At 45.9% G+C, this 18,941-nt stretch overlaps 1 protein-coding gene across 5 annotated transcripts in view; it reads right to left on the bottom strand.

Annotated features, from left to right (window-relative positions):
• Positions 1-697: 697 nt before the first annotated feature.
• SEZ6L (seizure related 6 homolog like) overlaps positions 698-18,941 on the bottom strand; it is a 199,751-nt gene continuing 181,507 nt past the window's right edge. For 3 of the 5 annotated variants that reach the window (XM_033837912.2, XM_073790263.1, XM_073790262.1), the window contains 5 exons: positions 11,441-11,635; positions 8,294-8,326; positions 6,398-6,512; positions 4,944-5,046; positions 698-2,473 (listed from right to left, as the gene is read on the bottom strand). In XM_033837912.2, the coding sequence (XP_033693803.1) occupies positions 2,444-2,473; positions 4,944-5,046; positions 6,398-6,512; positions 8,294-8,326; positions 11,441-11,635 (476 nt within the window). In that variant the 3' untranslated portion in view covers positions 698-2,443. The remainder of the gene's footprint in view (positions 2,474-4,943; positions 5,047-6,397; positions 6,513-8,293; positions 8,327-11,440; positions 11,636-18,941) is intronic. The other 2 variants (XM_073790260.1, XM_073790261.1) reach the window with 2 other exon arrangements.

The raw sequence follows: 18,941 nt of genomic DNA, 5'->3' as shown, positions 1-18,941 counted from the left end.
CGACCTGTCTTTTCAATCACACTGTACATTGTCAAGCTTGCATGATCCATCTTTTGACTAAAACAAACTTTTAAAACATGGTCACAAAAAAAATTAAAAAAATAAAACATGGTCACAGGTGCTATATGACTAGGACAGAACTAAGACATTGGAATCCTGGAAGAAAAAGAAAAATCAACACCTCTCTACCCCATCCAACAGCCAATAAGAACTCCTGGGCCATGGCCTGGCCAGTTTCAGGGAACAGGGTTAGAATAAAGATTTTATATTTTGTCAGTCTTTAGGAAAGGCAAATATTTAGTGTTCATGTAACCACAGTATGTTCTAAAATTAAATATCATTAATAGAGTTCTTCATTCTGGATGACCCAGGGTTAGGATTAGAATCAGCATCAAATAGATATAAAAGCAAAGATTTGATTCTGCCTTCAAAAAAAAAGTTTGCATTATTTGCATTGCTGGTCTTTCTCCAGACATGCCATCGCTCACTAATGGCCTGGAACATTTCTCCTCTGGTTCTTTCATATAACGGGGTGGGCTTTGGGCAGCTGGACAGCAGCCTTTTATGATCTCTTGCTGTGCATCATGAATGCCTGCTTGAAGGAGCAGATGAGCAGGATTCTTTTCTGACAGAAGGAAAATATTTGGGCCTCAGACCCCCCCAGGACTGAGGTCCACGGTCCCGGCTGGGAGGAGAGAGAGAGAGCGAGAGAGAGAGAGCGAGCGAGCGAGAGAGAGAGAGAGCGAGAGAGAGAGAGAGAGAGAGAGAGAGAGAGAGAGAGAGAGAGAGTGTGTGTGTGTGTGTGTGTGTGTGTGTGTGTGTGTGTAAAGCCAACTGCCATATTCTGTTTCGGATGCTTCCTAAGCAAGCTACCAAAACATGGACTCCCAGCCATTCTCCCAAAGGCATGGCAGCCAGAAAGGTCTTGTTTGAAAACCAGCTGATTTAAAACAATTCCAGAGAGCATGGGAAGGCTCCAAAGAGCACCCCAAAAGCCGCTGGGCCGCTGGGCCTCTCTGAGCCACTGGTTGACACTAGGGAGATGAATTAGCCTCACACGCACTTTTCCAAGCATCCTCACCCCTTGCCTTCTCTTTACACCTATATTTAGAAAAGAATCTTCCAGATCATCACACACTCACCAGTCCTACTGGGTTGAGGTGAAAGGACTCTGATCAAATACCAGGATGCGGGATTAATGAGATGCTAAGAGTTCCTTTCTGGCCTAAAATTCCTCCTTCTCTCCTCACTGGAGTTCAAATTGTGTGACGTGGATGCCGTTGTGGCTTTAAGCCCCCCGTTCCTGTTCCTCGGCACCTCTATGGTCAAGCATTCACGCCACCATCCAACATCCGGGCAGAGCTTCAGAGAATAGAAAAGTCGTTTCTTCTCATAGGACCCTCCCTCCCTCCAAAATACCTGATTGCAAGTGTATTCTGAAGGTGCCACCTTTTAGAGTGACAGTGCAGCACCCTGGGAGGGAAACAGAGCTCACCCCCGGATTTCTCCCCTGCAACCCAAAGCCTCTTAACACTACGGGCGGTACTGCTCACGCCTGCAAAGACTACGGATCTATCATCACAGCTTGAGGGTGGCCTTGTTGAACAAGGTGATCGATTCTGGCCCTTGGAGCATAAATTACCTGCTCTTTCATCGGTGAAAGAGTATCATTTTATTCTCTCGATTCCCTTAGCCAGCTTTGCCCCTCATCCACTTCTTCACTGGAACTCTCAGATCTCTCATCTTCTCTGAAAACTTTCCTTTGTCACCTGTCACCTTTATAGAAAGAAAACATTTTCTTAGTTTGCCAGCATCCAGCGAGGCCAGGGTGGTGAAAGAGAATGTTTGTGTAACACCTTTGCTGCCTTCAGAGGGGCCATGGGAGGGAGGGGACGGGGCAGGTTCTTTTAGCAGCTGAGGAAATTGGAAGGGAGAAAACAGACTGGTTTTGTAGTAGTGCTGTTTAAGTCTCTGTGCTAAATTTCAACCCAAGTTAATCCAACAAGAAATGCCCTTTTCCAACCTAACCTTGGGACTTAGATTTGTACGAAAAACACCATGGGCATGGATCCTGAAGATGCATGCAAGTTGATGCAGCCGTAGCACGGCATTGCTGATAGGAGAAACAGCCTGTTGCTGTTTTGTTTTTTTCCTTTTCCCTCTACTGCTGTGTTTGCTATTTTACAGGTCCTCCACCTGCCTTCAGGATTGAGGCTGTACCACAAATTTGGCTGCAGCTGCAATACATCCAACCACACCTATTTCGATTTTAAATATAATAAATACAGTGAAGAAAACAGAAAGTCTTCAGTAAAGAGTCTAAAGAAAAGACAGCCGACACTCTGGGCTTTCCATCAAATGCCACATGGTCTCTGGATGAATTTCTCGAGGAGGCTGTAGTTGAGTTTGTATCTGTAAGTTCCCTTCTCACGTGGAGCTCTCTCTAGATGGAGACTTCATACTCTCTGGTTTCCTGTGTGAGAGAGAAGCACAGATCTGTTGACCCCTTGTGTGGCAGAGTGACTCATGGATCGTTCTGGATCTTCACCCTTCTCTGTATCCAAGATATTGGACATAGGACTTTGCAGTGCTCTTTACTCTAAACTTGACTTGCTTTTACCAATGGGTTATGGGAAAGTGGGTCATAAGAGGGGCCTGAAAAGTGCCTGTGTGTTTCTGCTGCTGGCGTCCTGCCCTTCTGCCTTCACCACGAGTAGAGCATGCCTTGATGGCCTTTAGTGCCGGCAAGAAGATGAGAGTCATGGACAGCAGACCTGAGTCATCAGCCAACCACAGATGTGTGAGTGAGCACTGCCAAACCAGGACTACCACCCAGCTGAAACTAGCTGAAAACACTGTCCCATGGACTGATGAGCAAATTAACGCTTGTTACTTTGAGCGACTGAGTTTTGGGATTGTTACTCAGCATTATCATAGTGCTAGGTGACTGATACATACACGAATAAGTCTTAATAAGGTCTAGTTTCTAAAGGGCTATTTTTCATCAGCTTGACCTTCTCTGAGGATTCAGAAACAAGCTATACACAATGTAAAATAACATATGACCTTGTCTTACCAGTGCCATATCTAAAATGACCACAACACGTAGGCAGCAACCAGTTCAATTTCTCCAATACTCGTGGAGTGTGTGTAATATACTCCAGGCCCCCAGGGCAGAGGAGTAGGGAGATATAAGAAGTCATAGGCTCGGCCCCATGTCACTGTCACATGCTTTAATGGAGGTCTACAGTTCCCACTGGGTCAACACAGATAAGCAATTCTGTCTGTGCTTCATGGTAGATGCAAGTTTGGGGGGCAGGCTCCAAGGTGGTCCTCATGGTCCCCAACCTCCTGGTATTCACATTCCTTGTATGATCCCTTCCCCTTAACTGTATGCAGAACCTATGATTTGCTTCTAAGCAACAGAATACAGCAAAGGTGCTAGGATGTCACTGCCGTGTTTATATTTTGTAGGATTGTGACCTCTCTCTCTCTCTCTCGCTGACTCTGAAAAAGCAAGCTGCCATGTTGTGAGTTGTTCTATGGAGAGGGACACATACAAAGGAGCTGAGGTTGACAGCATGCAAGAAACTGAGCCCCTTAGTCCAACGACCTGCAAGAAACTGGATGCTGTCAACAGTCATGTGAGCTTGGAAGTGGATCCTTCCCCAGTCAAGCCGCAGATGAGACTGCAGCCTTGACTGACACCTTGATTGTAGCCTGTGAGTCCTGGAGCAGAGGACCTACATTAGCTGTGCCTGGACTCCTGACCTACAGAATCTATGGGGTAATAAATGTGTGTCCTTTAGGCTCCTAAATTTGCAAAAATATCATTACACATCAATTGATAACAGGAGGTCAGAGGAAGCAGCAGTGCTGCAAGGTTAGCACGGACACGGAACGAGTTTATGCCCCCAATATTGGGAGATGACTGTACATCGTCACACAGTGAATTTGAAGGTTGTGGTTTTGCAAACGCATGACCAGCCTTCTTGTTCTTCACACATGCCTCTGGGCCTTTGCACGTGCTCTCCTGTCTTCCTGGCATCTTTTTCAGCCACCTGATATGACTCAGCTTTCTCAAAGATGAGATGAGATGGCCTTCTCCCATCCCATCACACACTCATAGCACCCTGTCCAATTTCTTTCATGGCCCTTAAAAATTACGGTTTGTTGCAATCAAGATATTCACTGGCATATCTGATTGTTTGAGGTTCAAGGAGAGGCAAGAGAGGCTAACAGAGTTTGCATCCTGGCTGCAGGCTGTGTGTTCTGGCTGTGTGCAATCTTGACCAAATCGTTTTTCCTCTCCCTGAACCTCAATGTCCTCATCAGCCAATCAGAAATAACTAGAGAATCCATCACAAAGAGTTACAAGGATTGAAGGGGATTATGCATTTAAGGCGCTGGCCCATAATATTACTATTACCATTACTACTACTACTACTACTACTATTACTGGTATCTGTCTCCTTTGTGAGCTTATAAGCTCATTAACGGAAGGACTGTGTCTATTTGGTTCAGCTGTGTCCCTAGTACCAACACAAGGCTGCTGCTCAAATGTGTGGGGACGGTGCACACTGCCATTCAATAAGGAATGTAGTTTAATAAGATGTTGGGAATGCTGCCCACTGCCACCAGGCCACCGCTGGGCTCGGACCCATTTTGGCTGTCTCTCCATGGGTCTCTGGTGCAGCCCCTTCTTTCTGTGGCCATTCTGCTAAGAACAAAGAGTTACAGGCTTGTCATCAATTCCCAGAACGAGCTGAGTTCTCCAGCAGTTACCTCAATAGGGGTCTTGGCGGGGATGAGACAGGAGGACCACTGGCCATGCCTTTCTGCCAGCAGCATCACGAGCAAAAGGAAATTGAACCTCCCGTTTTGATGTCGATGGATTCAGAGCAAAGAGGGAGGCACCAGGGAGAGAAGAGAGACCCACTCACCCCTGTCTCATAAATGGGGTTGTCAAACTCGGTTTCCACGGTGATCTGGCTGTAGGGGTGGGAGTACATCAGGGGCAGGCGGAGGTTGGAGTAATAGCGGCATCTGGAGAAGAGACGGTGAAGGGAAGAGAAGTTACTTTTCCTGGACGAGGAGACACCTTACAGTCCCTCAGGGGAATGGTGGGTGCCACTTCCTGAGCATGGGCACCTCCATGGATAACAAGGAGGATGTGTGGAGACGGCCTCTTGTAAGTGAGAATCCGAGTGGGGTTAAAGCTGAAATCATAATCGCTCTCAACTTCTAACCCAGTCGGTGATCCTTAAAACCCCGGACCTCCCCTTACTGGAGCTTAATGTGTTTTCTCCTGTAAGATGATACAAGTCCCTCTTTAATGCAAAGGGCAAGCGCAATAATAATGAGCATTTATTAAGTATATACTGTGTTGCCTCAGAGCAGCCTTCCCTGACCACCTATTTAGATCTGGTCTCTGTTCCCACACCCTGTCTCTTTCCTTTATTGTGTTTACTATAGTGTGTGATAACGTGTGTATTTCTCCTCTTCCCCCTTCCAGACTGTGAGCTCCACAGGGACCATTTAAAGTAGGCAAATGCCTGCCTCAGGGCCTTTGCACATGGCTGCTTCTCTGCCTGGAATCCTCCTCTTCCAGATATCTGCATAGTTTACTCATTGTTGCTTTCAAGCTCTTACTCAAATGTGATTTCTCACTGGGGCCTCCTCCACCCCTCCCCCACTTAAAATGCAACCACTGCCTCACCCCAGCTCCCTTTTTCTCTCTTCTAAGTTTTCTTTTTCTCCCTGCATTTTTCACCTTCTAATGTACTACTTACTTTTATATTATACTTTACTTATTGTCTCTCTTCCCCCATTAGAACCTGTGCCCCACATGTCAACGATTTCTTTTTGTTTTGTTCACAATGGTCTTAGAGCCCAGAAAATGGCCTGGTACAGAGTCGGTGCTCAATAATTGTGAAATTGAACGAATTAGTGAATATGCTAGCCATAGATGAATATCTTCCTTCCTTGTTAAAGGCACGTTCTATGATCCCCGACACCTGGGACAATGACATTAGACTGTCAATACATACATGTTGAGTAAGTGAGGGAATGAATGAGTGAATGAAGGAGAGAATGAGTCAGTGTGCCTGGCAATAGGAAATGTCTCTCTCTCCCGTTAAACATTAGCTCTGTGAGGTCAGGAGAGTGTCTTCTGATTTGCTGCTGCATGCTCAGCCCTCCTACCATGAAGGGTTGGCAGGCGCACGATCTAAATACTTCTCAGAGTTGAACTGAATCACACCATCCCTTCAATCACACAAATGCCACTGTCCCCAAGAGTGGAGACCTTGAGGCTCAGGGTCCATGACGAGCCCAGCCCCTCAGCACGCTGGTCGCCGAGTGGGTGAGAGCCCCACTCCCACCCGAAGCCCCGTACCTGGTGATGTAAATGTAGGCTCCTCCCAGCAGCAAGGAGATGAGGAGGGCCGGGATGAAGATAGCCAGTGCCACGTTTCCCCCTTCCAGAGACGTCTCGGCTGCCGCTTCTGCTACTAAATGCACAAGCCGGTGAAGGCCCCTGGCTCCCAGGGGAGTACCCGCCCTCCCAGCCCTGCACCCACTCCAAGACCTAATGTCACAGGGCCAGCCACTGGAGAACCATCTCCAGAAGGGAGAAGAGGCAAAGAGTAAAGGAAATGGTGCTGGTTCTTGGCAACAGAGCCCCAGACCTATTCTTGGATGGGGTGGTCATCAGTTGAAATCTGGTTAAAATCCAATTCCAGGGAAGACCTGGAGAAAATCCCCAACGTGCTAACTGGAAAGGCAGATCTGCTTGACAGTCCATGGAGAAGACAGAGTTGTGTCTAGACTGGCAGGTCCCTCCCAGACCTGCTCAATCAGACCCTCCAGCAGAGGGTGCTGAGCAGCTGGGTCAGTGCTCGGTACCTGCACACCTCATGGCACCCCAACCGCACACCCCATGACACCCTAACCATGAAGACACAGCTTTCACCCTCAGAGGCCACGGCTGCACACTCTCAGGCAACCCTCTCGGCCTCACCTGGGGCCTCCCGCTACCTCCCAGTGGTTAGAGGAAATCACAAGAACTATGATGATTATTGTGGAGGTGGAGGCGGGGAAGGGGGCGTTTTCCGAGAAAGGCTTGAAGGCAGACTCCACATCCCTTCTGGACACACTCTGCCGTTCTCCACAGCCACGTCTAACAGAGCTCGGCGTTAAGCAAATCTGCAATCCGTTAGCCACCACTCCTTGGGTCTGAAAAATCAGTCTTAATACCCATGATAAATGTGCGAGCCCAGAACATTACGATGGCATCACACCCGCTGAGCAACCCAGGCCTTTGAGATGTTCTCATGGTCCATTGGCCGGTGCAAGACAGCGAAGGAAGGGCCTGCATAGAGCCTAACACCACAAATGCCCTTCTTCTAGCGGAGTGACCGATACATGCTCCCCACAGCCTACACATGTATTTGAGCTCCAGCTCTGTCTGCTTGGATTAAAATGTCATCTGTTGCAGAAGAGAGCAACTAATGACATGTAATTTCCACTGCCCCAGATTCTGAGTGAACAATTTATTGTCAGAAAGATAAGTGGCTCCAAAAATAATTTAAAAAACTGTCCAATTGGTTAAAACTTTTTTTTTAAACAAAATATGTTATTTTTTTCCTGACACGACAGCCCAGTGAGTGGTTTTGTACCAAACTGAACGAAGGTTATACAGAATGCAGAACATTTTACGTGTGGGATGCATTGAAAAGGGAAGATAAAACAAAATCCTGGATCACTTTTAGCATCTGTTCCACATTAATAAATCTCACTTGGTAATTTCTAACAAGAACAGAAAACAAGGGGGATCCAGGGACAGCTATTTTGGGGAAGAAAAAGACGGAGGGGAAAACAGACCACAGAGCATCCCCTGGGGAAGACCCTTCCCTCCCAAAACCAGGAGCTTGCTCAGCATGAAGGGTGAGGCATCTCTGGATTTAGCTCCCCCAAATAGCACCACATGGCTGCAAAGTTTTACAAGAGGGTATGTGTTTCTCAGGCACGTGAACTCCCAGATGTTTTTACCTCGTCATCATGAACAGAACGGGCGTCAAATCTCTTTTAGGTCATAGTTAGGACTATAAGTTACAAATTCAATGATTTTTTTTTCTTTACAATGTCATTTGTTTTGAAATTCTCCTCAGCAGTGTGAAGGCAGCATTTCTGCTTAACTTTCTGTTAACGCCTCGATAAGGATCTCCAAGGACCTTCCCTTGCTTTCTGCCATTAGCTCGGTTTATGGGATTTTTTTCTTCGTGGGACTCACCTTCTAAAGCGTGTTCGAAGCTGTCTTGATTAACTGAAAGAGAAATTGGAGCATTGATCAATGTCAAGTGAATTCACTCTGTTTGCATGAAGCATCCCCCCCCCAATTAGGTGCAAAAGTCCATTCCATGCTTTGCTGTAGTGCTGTGGTTTTGTTTATTTTTTTAAATCTTAGGCTACCGGAATTAGTGGAAATGCCTCATTCCCTTCCTAGGTTCCTGAGAGAAGATGAGACAGATATGAAAGGAAAAGGACAATAATGACTGAATACTCACCATATGTCAGATACTGGGCATCAAGAGCTTTATATATATTTGCTCACTTAACACTCACAACAATCTCATTAGGTAGATACTATTCTCATCCCCATTTAACAGATAAGCAAACAGAGGTTCAGAGAAGCGAAGTGATTTCTCTGACACCACACAGCTCCTAAGTGATGGAGGCAGGATTTAAACTTGCTTGGCTTTCTTGGGCCTTTGCTCTGAACTACATAGTCCTGGTCTCTTCAGTGTTTTTGTGTCGGACCAAGGCTGATGAATGGTGAGGGGCAAGACAAAATTCCAAATCCAAAATCCTGAGCCCAGCCAGAGGTGAAATTGTTTTCCTGCTTTGAAATATACATTTATATGAACCTTTCTAATTTCACTTTTATTCCATATTGATTTGGAATATAGGATTTTTATTCCATATTTTCATTCCTTCATTGCCATAGACTGGAACTCTCTGGAGTTGGTTTATTCCCCTGGGTTCCCTGTACAACTCCTCTGGAAGTTCAGGATGATGGGGGCTGGTGTCTTCATGCTTTGGCATCCAAGTCATCATGATAGCTGAGCACAAAAATATACCCACAGGGACGGGGTTCAGGGATGCAAAACCCCCAGAGTGAAGGGCTTCGATGGAAAGATTGCATGATAAGGTCGTGGGAGGAGCTGGCCCCCAAAGGCCCAGCAATAGCGGTGTCCTACATAATACGGAGATTTCCTAGTTAGAGCTTTGGTCAAAGTGACTCTCTGACTTTCATCGTTATCATGTGATGGTAACAAAACCAGCCGACAAAAAAGCTAACTAACTGACTGCAGACATCTCTGGAGCCAGGGCATTAGGAAAATGGAAAGATTAAGGCAGATGCTTCCTACCCAAGACATGAATGGGACCTTGACTGCGTGTCTGGGAGGGCATGAGCTTCCATGAAATCTTAGAAATGGAAGGAAATGTTGAACCTCTGAGTGTGATCAGTGGGCCCCGGGGGCACGTGCTACGAGGCAGCTTCCTGGGCCCTTTCCTGGACCTGCCAGGGCAGCGTCCTTGGGAACCCAGGGCCCCTGAGTCCCAGGGGGTGGTCTCACACTGGTGCTCTGTCATTTCTCCAACTCCAGACCACAAACGATGGACCCCACTTTTTTGGGGAAGAGGAAGTGATTTATTATTTCATGACAGAGTTGGCAGGGTGGGTCACAGGAGTGGAAGTGGAGAGGAGAGAAAAGGGCAATGGTCTCCCAAGACAATGTCTTTCCTGCTAGACGGTCTGTCGTACCTGAGGGGCCAGCACTGCCTCACCCGGTGGGGTTTCAAGGGCAGGGAATTTATAATTAGCAGAAGTGGGTTCAAATCCTAAATTTGTCTTATACCAGTTGTGTGGTTTGGGGTAAGTCACTTGACCTCTGTGAGCTTCTCTGTCCACATTTGTGAAATGGGTCTGATGGCTCACCTCTCTCAGAGTATGGTCACGAGGCGTCAATGGGGTGATGCAGGGAAGATCTTTTTTTATAGGTACAATTCACATGACATAAAATTAACCATTTCAATTCAGTGCCCAATTCAGGGGCGTTTAGTACGTTCACAATGTTGTGCAAGCATCCCCTCTATCTAGTTCTAAAACGTTTTCATCATCTCAAAAGGAGATTCGGTACCAAGTAAGCAGTTGCTCTTCCCTCCCCACCAGCCCCTGGGAAGCTCTAATCTGAGTTCCACCCCTACGGATTTACCTACTCTGGACACTTCATTCGAACTGAATCATACAATACGTGACCTTTTGTGTCTGGCTTCTTTTCACCGAGCATCACCTTTTCAAGGTCCATCCATGTTATAGCATTCCTTTTTATGGCTGAACAATATTCCCTTATATGAACATGCCACATTCTGCTTATCCATTCACCAGCTGATGGACATTTGGGTTGTTTCCATCTTTTGTGAATAATGCTGCTACGATCATTTGTACAAGTGTTGGTTTGAATACCTGTTTTCAATTACTTTGTGCCTATACCCAGGAGTAGAAATTCTGGCCGGGAAAGTATTTTTAAGCCTGAACGCTGGACTTCATGAACGAGCATTTGGGGATCCGCTGAAGTTACGGGTTCCCAAGTAGAAATGTAAAACTGCATGTTTCAGTTCCCCCGGGGGAGAGAATTCAGAGCTTTCTGCCTGATTCTCAAAAGGGTACTAACACCATAAAAGGTTAAATCCACTTGCCTAAAGCGTTGAACGTACTTAGGATATGATTATGAATTTCACACCTCAAAGACACGGATAAATGGATCCAAATCTCACTAGGTGTGCCCTAACTTAATTTCAACGATGAGTGGTTCACTGATTCTAAAATACACTTCCCCCCGTTTTCACCATCTCTGAGATGGGGGGTGTCTTACAATCACTGGGGTATTACAATCGCTGCCACCAGGTGGCGCTCAAGATGCCTGTGCTTGTGCAATCATCAGCCCAGGACCATCAGTGCCTGGAGGATAGGTGTGAGCATCTTGGGAGAACGCCCAGAGGCGACAGGGGAACACCCATCACCCTTCGGAACCAAGTGGTTGTGAGAAGGGGGTGCAGGAGGCGGGAAACGTTTCAGCCACGCTGTCCAAGCAGGAGTCAAAAGCAGGCTGCCTCTCCTTTATGATAAAAACCTAAGCTCTTTTAGTAAGTAAAAACAAAAATGCTAAGCAAGGAGAAGGCACCGTGTCATAGTTTAATTGGAAGCCATGTCCTTCCTCAGCAGTGCAGAAAATAACGGTGGTGTCTTAGATTTAGTGAAACACAGTAGCCTGGCTTTTTAGAGCAAGTTTAGAATCGCTGCAAGTCAGTCTTTACATCTCTGGGTCCCTCATTCCCCGGGACTCCGGGGGTGGGGAGGCGGTGGTTTCTTTACCTTTACAGACGGGCAGTGGCCCATTCCAGTGGGATGGCTGTCCCAGGATGCATCGAATGGTCACTTCGCCCATGAGCTCGAAGCCCTCATAGCACATGAAGGTGAGGGACTCTCCTGGCAGGTAGAGTCGTTTGTACAGGATTTGGTACCCATTTTCAGGTAACCCTGGGTTGTCACATGCCAGGGACTCCTCCGCTGAAATGCAAGCCAAAAGGAGCTCTGATGAGACGATGTAAATCTCTGGGGACTCCTACTCAGAGCCTGTGTGATCCGAGGCCAGTCTCTCCAGCATCATTTCTCTGCATCCCCACCTTGAACTGAACTGTTGCCCACTCCTCAAACTCCCCTTTCCCTCTCCCACCTCTGGGCATGGGTTACACATGGGCACAGTAGGATATACTGAGCTGTGGAATCTGGGTTAAAAATCTGGGTTCTGCTACTTACTAGCTGTGTGACCTCCAGCAAGGGCCACAACCTCTCTGAGCTTCAGTTTCCTCATCAGTAAAATGGCAATAATAGCAGTACCTACCTCACAGGGACTTGGAAGATTAAACAAGATAACGTGCAAATGCTTTAGCACGCCCTTGAAATGTAAGTACTCAGTAAATAATGGACGGTGGTGTCGCTAAATTATGAAATATTCCTCCTGCTTCTCACCTTATACCTCATCTGCCCACACAGCCGGGATAAGTCTTGTTTTTCAATACTCAGTCCTCATATCTCCTCCTTCAGGAAGCCTTCCGTGATGCCCCCTACCCCTAATTGAGTCACTAATCTCTCCGGCTCTTCCTCCACCACAGCATTGCATACACTGTATTGTATTTAATTATTTACTAACAGTCTCCCTCACTGGAGATGAGCCTGTTCAGGCATGCTGGAAGCTCAGGGCCTGGTATACAGTAGGAACACAAATGACCCTAACATATACAGTAGGAGCATCATAAATGACACCTGCTAGCTTAAGACTTATTGGAGAGTTGAACCTGACAGTTTGACCCATTCCAGGGCCAGCGTGTGATCTAGTTCCTTTTCAGCACCTGGATGGACTGGAAAGCCAGCAAAAACTGCTGTGCACACAAGACTACACATCCTGAAACATTAAAAAGTCTTACTATTAAAAAATTTAAATTGGGTAACATCTACGTAATATAAAATTTACCATCTTAACCATTTCAAGTATACAGTTCAGCAGTGTCAAATACATTCCCATTGTTGTACAATCAACCTCCAGAACTCTTTATCTTCCCAAATGGAAACTCTGTCCCCATTAAACACTAAGTTCCCATCTCCCCTCCCAACCAACCCTTGGCAACCACCATTCCACTTTCTGTCTCTATGACTTTGACTACTCTAGGGACCACATATAAGTGGAATCATCCAGTATTTGTCTTTTTGCGACTGGCTTATTACACTGAGCATAATATCCTCAAGGGTCATCCATGTTGTAGCTTGTGTTCGAATTTCCTTCCTTTTTAAGGCTGAATCGTATTCCATTGTATGGCTGGACAAACATTTTGTTTATTCATCCATCTGTCAATGGACACTTGAATGGCTTCCCCTTTCGGCTATAGTGAATAAAGCTGCTATGAACATGGGTGTGCAAATACCCCTTTGAGACCCTGCCTTCAATTCTGTGGGTAGATACCCAGAAGTGGGATTTCTGGACCATACCGTAATCCTACATGTAAGTTCCTGAGGAACCACCATCCCGTCTTCTACAGTGGCAGCACCATTTTACATTCCCACAAACAGAGAACAAGGGGTTTTCTATGCCAAATCCTAAAACATTTTGCTCCTTCTGGATCTTGCTTTGCTGTACAAAGACCCAAGTCTTTACATATCACAGCTGCACCTGCCATACATGTTTCAGAGAAACAAGCTTCTGTCCACAGCTTCCAATACTCAGTTGATTAGTGAAACTCGGAAGAGATGACATGCTGCCTCTTTTACCTGAAGGAGTCCTATAATATCTGAGTGATTTTTACAATTTACTAGTGTAATCCCCCAGCTTGCCATCATCCTGACTCTGCAGGCCCTCGGTTTAGAACGTGGAGCAGGTGGGTCTTTTATTATTTCACACCTGGTGATTCCACTGCGCTTGGAGAAGAGGCAGGGTCTCCAGATTGGGCTATTAGGGCTTTGTCCATCTGCTTCCTGCCTCCCTCTCAAATGGTTCCTTAGTTTACATCAAACTAGTCACATTTTGCCAGATGGGTTACTCTGTTTCACCCTTTTGTGCTTTGCCTACGCTGTTCCCTCTGTCTGAGATGCCCTTCCCCTTCCTATCTAAAGGAGAGTGACATAAATACACGACCATGTGTAAAATAGCTAGCTAGTGGGAACCTGCTGTATAGCACAGGGAGCTCAGCTTGGTGCTCAGTGATGACCTGGAGGGGAGGGATGGGGAGGGGGGTGGGAGGGAGGTCCAAGCGGGAGGGGATATGCGTATACATGTAGCTGATTCGCTTCATTGTACAGCAGAAACTGGCACAACGTTATAAAGCAATTGTACTCCAATTAAAAAAAAATAAAGGAGAGTGCAGTGGAAAGGCTAAAACAGCCCTTAATAATCTTCACCTGCTGGTATTAACACTCTTTGCAGCTCTTTGTAGCAGGACCCGTGACTCACTTCCAACCAATAAAGTATCAATACAGCAAAGACAAAGGGCTGTCACTTCCATGAGGATGTTACATAAGACTGTAGTTCTGTCTTGCTAGCAGACTCTCCACTGTCTTTGGAGTAGGAGCTCCAAAGCTTGGAAGTGGATCCTTCCCCTGATTGAGCCTTCAGATGAGATCTCCAGCCTCAGATGAGACTCAGGTCTCTCTTATGAGAGATCCTGAACCAAAGGACCCAGTTAAGCTGTTCCCAGATTCCAGACCCACAGAAACCGTAAGATAATAAATATGGGTTGTTTCAAGCACCTTATTTTACAAGGCAGATCTCAAGAATTCCCCCAAGGAGCCAGATCTGTCCCCAGCAGCATGAATTGCCCTGTTCTTGGAACCCTGTTCTATAACCTTCACAGACCTCCAACACAGCCTCAGAATCTTTTATGGCACTGTTTGATTCTCACCTTGCCCACTCACTCCCAGGCTGGAAACTCATCTTACGTTCATGCCAGGAATTCCAGTGCCTAGCACCTTGCCTGCATCACAGGAAGCATTCATTCATTCATTGGGTCAATGAATGTTTATTGAACACCTATTATGTGCCAACACATAAGTAGCACTGAGGACACAGAGGTGAATAAAACAGATATAACCCCTCGCCCCATGGAAATTGTGGATGGCACATAGTATAACAGAAGTCCCAACTAGACCCTATTTCTCTGTGAATTTGACCTACACATGGGCTCTGCTTAGCTTGTGCAAATCAGGGTATTTCATGTAATAATCTGAATTTCTGGCTTCTTCTGAAACATAGGAAGATAAGATAATACTGGGCTCACATAACTACATGGCAATGATTGTGACCTGGAGCCCAAGCACTCAACTCACATGGTGTTGAGTAGAAGCTGCCCCCCTTAGATAAGAAATATGTTCCCCAGTTACACAATCCTTACCACTCCCTACTGTTCTACACATGGTACCTGCCTGACATTCAGGAAGGCATTTTAATGTATCACCTTTCCAAGGAACAAATGAATGAATGACTATGCCTTAGTGACAGTAATCACCACTAATGAGGAATTGGGGCTTCGATCTCTTTGAATGGGTGGGTCGACAGGGACCTGGCTTAGAAGGTTCCGAAGGTTCCTAGGGTTCCAACCTCTTGAGGTTGAAAGGTTTTTTTCTTTGTAATTCAATAACAGCCTTCGTCAGGGGTGAAGAACTGTTTTCCTCCCATACCTGCAATCCAGGAAGCCAGCCTGCAGAAAGGGACTTGCTGGGTCGCTGGGTGGCTACAACAATGCAGATGCACCTTGGCAGGCGCTGGAGCTTTTATTCAGAACACATTTAGCAAGTGTTTACTGCATGCCAGACAACGCACCCAGCAGTGGGGCCAGAAGGCGAATCAGACGCCATTCCTGCCCTCCAGCGACTGTGGTCTCAGTGCTTTAAGCAAACAAATGTAAATGGACAAGTAAACCAAAAGAGATGGCAGCTGCTGTCAGAGAGAGAAGCTCAAAAGAGTAAGGGGCATCTGGAGGAGACCCCCAAGTCAGCAGGGGCGGGGCTGTTAGAGCAGCTGAGAGAGAGAGGCAGAGATATGGACTAGCATTCCCTTCAGTTCAGACTCCCAGAAATGAGGCACCAGGTGGTTCAGCCAATGCCTGACCAAAGCTAATCCCGTCACTAAACCAAGGTCATCTCTATGGTTGAAGTTCACCCACGGGCACTTGAGAACAGCCAATGTTACCATGTCTGGGCCCCCGGTCAAACCACAGTGTCTTCCTTCAATCAATCACGGGAACCCTTAAAGACAGCATTGTATTATGCGTCCACGGAAGACACCTAGAAGGACTGGCAAGGTATCATTAACCTTGCGGAGTGTGCCTGGGGTATGAGCTGTAGGAAGGGAAAATTTTCCTTTGACATTTTAAAGTCCTATATAGCATATTGATGTATTGTTTTAAAAACAGGTTGGGCACGCCTTACTTATAATATACACAGGCAATAACATCACGACCCAAACCCTGCACCGAGTCCTAATGATTCCTCTGAAAGTTTGCTCTTCAACCTGGTTGGGCTCTGTGGAGTTGGAGTTGGCTTTTACTCACTGCTGTATCTTCAGCAGTCTGGCACACAGTAGGTGCCCAATAAATGTTTCTTAAAAGACCTTACATCAGTTCAACTGAAAGAAGATTACAGAATAGAAGTTCTTGGGCTCAAGTGCCTAATGGCCCGGGATTCAGATCCTAGTTATGCACCTGTGGGTAAGATGTTTGTCCTCTGCGAGCCTCAACTTCCTCATCTGTGAAATGGGATAGCTCGTAGGGTTGCTATGATGATGAAGTGAGCTCACGCACGTGAGGGTGAGCAACATATAGTAGAACCCAGTAAACGCTGGTTATTTTTCTGGGTTTTACAATTTTGGTCATACTTTCAACCCAACTTTACTACTGTTTACTTAATCCTTTTAAAAATTTCTATTAACTTATTTTTCCATTTAAACAGTGCTACATAATTTAGCCTCACCCCAAATAATAACATTCTTATAATCACAGGTTTCAAATGTCAGTTTTATTTTTAAAGATTTTCTTAACATTGAAAAGTTAATCTGGGCACTGCCTAAAGCCACATGGGTATCACCAATGGAGTATGTAATACTCCTTGGGAAATGCAGCCCCATGCACTACACTTTACAGTTTATGAACTTCCAGAGTCTAGAATTCACTCTTTGGGTTTTAAAAAAAAAAATTTCAGTCCAGCAGACATTTGCTCTGTCCCTATGTTCCAGGCTTGTGCTAGGAGCTGGTATAGAGCAGGGAACTAAAGAAGCATGGTTCCGATTTTCCCAGGACTCAGTCTAGTGGGGGAGAGGAACAGTTATCAGGTAATTGCAACCCAGTGCTTGGTAGCAGCTGTGATGGGAGAAACACAGAGCAGAAACATCACTGAGTCAGTCAGAGGTGGGAAGGTCAGGGAAGGTTTTCAGAGGAAACCTGGAAATCCAGTGCTCTACTGGGAGAGAGTGAAGACTCAGACCCCAGGTAAGTGCTGATCTGATTCCCTGGCTTTCCATCCTCCTGGGAGTCCAGCTTCCTAGTAAGTGATCCTTAAGAGAAGATAAATCCTTAAGACAAAAAAAAAAAAAAAAAAAAAGTGTATTACCTGCAGTGTAGCAGAGTGGCCAGCAGGTGGCAGTGGCAATGCAGAAGGAATTCCCTACAAACTTTCCCTAGAATTTTCTTTCATAAATGAACAGATTAATGAGTATAACAAATATTTCTTGAGCACCTTCTATGTGCCAGGCCCTGGACATACAGCAATGAGCAAGACAGACATGGCCCCTGCCTTCATGTAACTTAATGTTCATGTATTCCACAATATTTCCTGTACCAGGCACTGTCCTGGCCCTGCGGAGATAGAAGGTGACAAAGGACAAATTCTTAGATCTGGAGGTAAAGGAAGAGACTGACAGCAGGTCGGAAGATGAAGGGGAGGTGTCCTCAGCTGTTCTCACCTGGCTTCATAGCAGAATCACCCCAGGTTATTCAGTGAGCCGGCTCTGCCCCCTAAGGAATTTTAATCAGTCCCCCCAAATATTCTTATTAAAGCTCCCCAGGTGATTCTAAAGTCCAGCCAGCAAAGAAGACATACTGATTGCCAAGAGGCACATGAAAAGATGCTCCACGTCACTAATTATTAGAGAAACGCAGATCAAAACTATAATGGGGTACCACCTCACAGCGGTCAGAATGGCCATCATCAAAAAGTCTACAAATGGGCTTCCCTGGTGGCGCAGTGGTTGAGAGTCCACCTGCCGATGCAGGGGACACGGGTTCGTGCCCCAGTCCGGGAAGATCCCACATGCCGCGGAGCGGCTGGGCCCATGAGCCATGGCCGCTGAGCCTGTGCGTCCGGAGCCTGTGCTCCGCAGCGGGGGAGGCCACGGCAGTGAGAGGTCCGAGTACCACAAAAAAAAATAATAATAAAAAAATAAGTCTACAAATAACAAATGCTGGAGAGTGTGGAGAAAAGGGAACCCTCCTACACTGTTGGTGGGAATGTAAATTAGTGCAGCCACTATGGAAAACAGTACGGAGGTTCCTTAAAAAACTAAGAATAGAGTTACCATATGATCCAGCAATCCCACTCCCTGAGCATATATACCCGGAGAAAATTCTAATTCAAAAAGATACATGCAGAACCATTTACAATAGCCAAGACATGTAAGCAACCTAAATGTCTATCAACAGATGAATGGATAAACATGTGGAATACACACACACACACACACACACACACACACACACACACCATGGAATATTACTCAGCCATAAAAAAGAATGAGATAATGCTATTTGCAGCAACATGGATGGACCTAGAAATGACCATACAAAGTGAAGTCAGTCAGACAGAGAAAGAAAAATACCATATGTTATCACTTATATGTGGAATCTAAAAAAACGGTACAAATGAACTGATTTACAAAACAGAAATAGACTCTTAAAGTCCAGCCAGAACTTTAGGGCTGAAGGGTTTAGGGCTCAGAACTGCAGCTCTGGTGTCTTGACATGGTTAAGAAATTAATAATTTAATCCACTGATTTCCAAAATATTCAAATACCCATTCTGTACCAGATGATTTGCAAATATTATTTCTAATCCTCCCCTAGATCTTTAAAGATGGTAACAGTACTGACCAGAATAGCTGAAGTTTACTGAGAGCATCCTATGAGCCAGGCACTATCTGGAGTTTTTGTACCTATAAACTCAGTTAATTATTACAACAACCCCAAGGCACAGACATTGTTATGACTCTCCCCATTTTATATCGGTGCAGATGAAGCACAGAACTGTTGGGTATCTCGCTGGGTAACCTGTCAAGCTAG

Source organism: Tursiops truncatus, chromosome 13 (genome assembly GCF_011762595.2).
Source record: "Tursiops truncatus isolate mTurTru1 chromosome 13, mTurTru1.mat.Y, whole genome shotgun sequence".
Classification (NCBI taxonomy): Eukaryota; Metazoa; Chordata; class Mammalia; order Artiodactyla; family Delphinidae; genus Tursiops; species Tursiops truncatus.
Note: the sequence above shows the minus strand (reverse complement) of the source record. Positions and strands in the feature narration are given on the sequence as shown.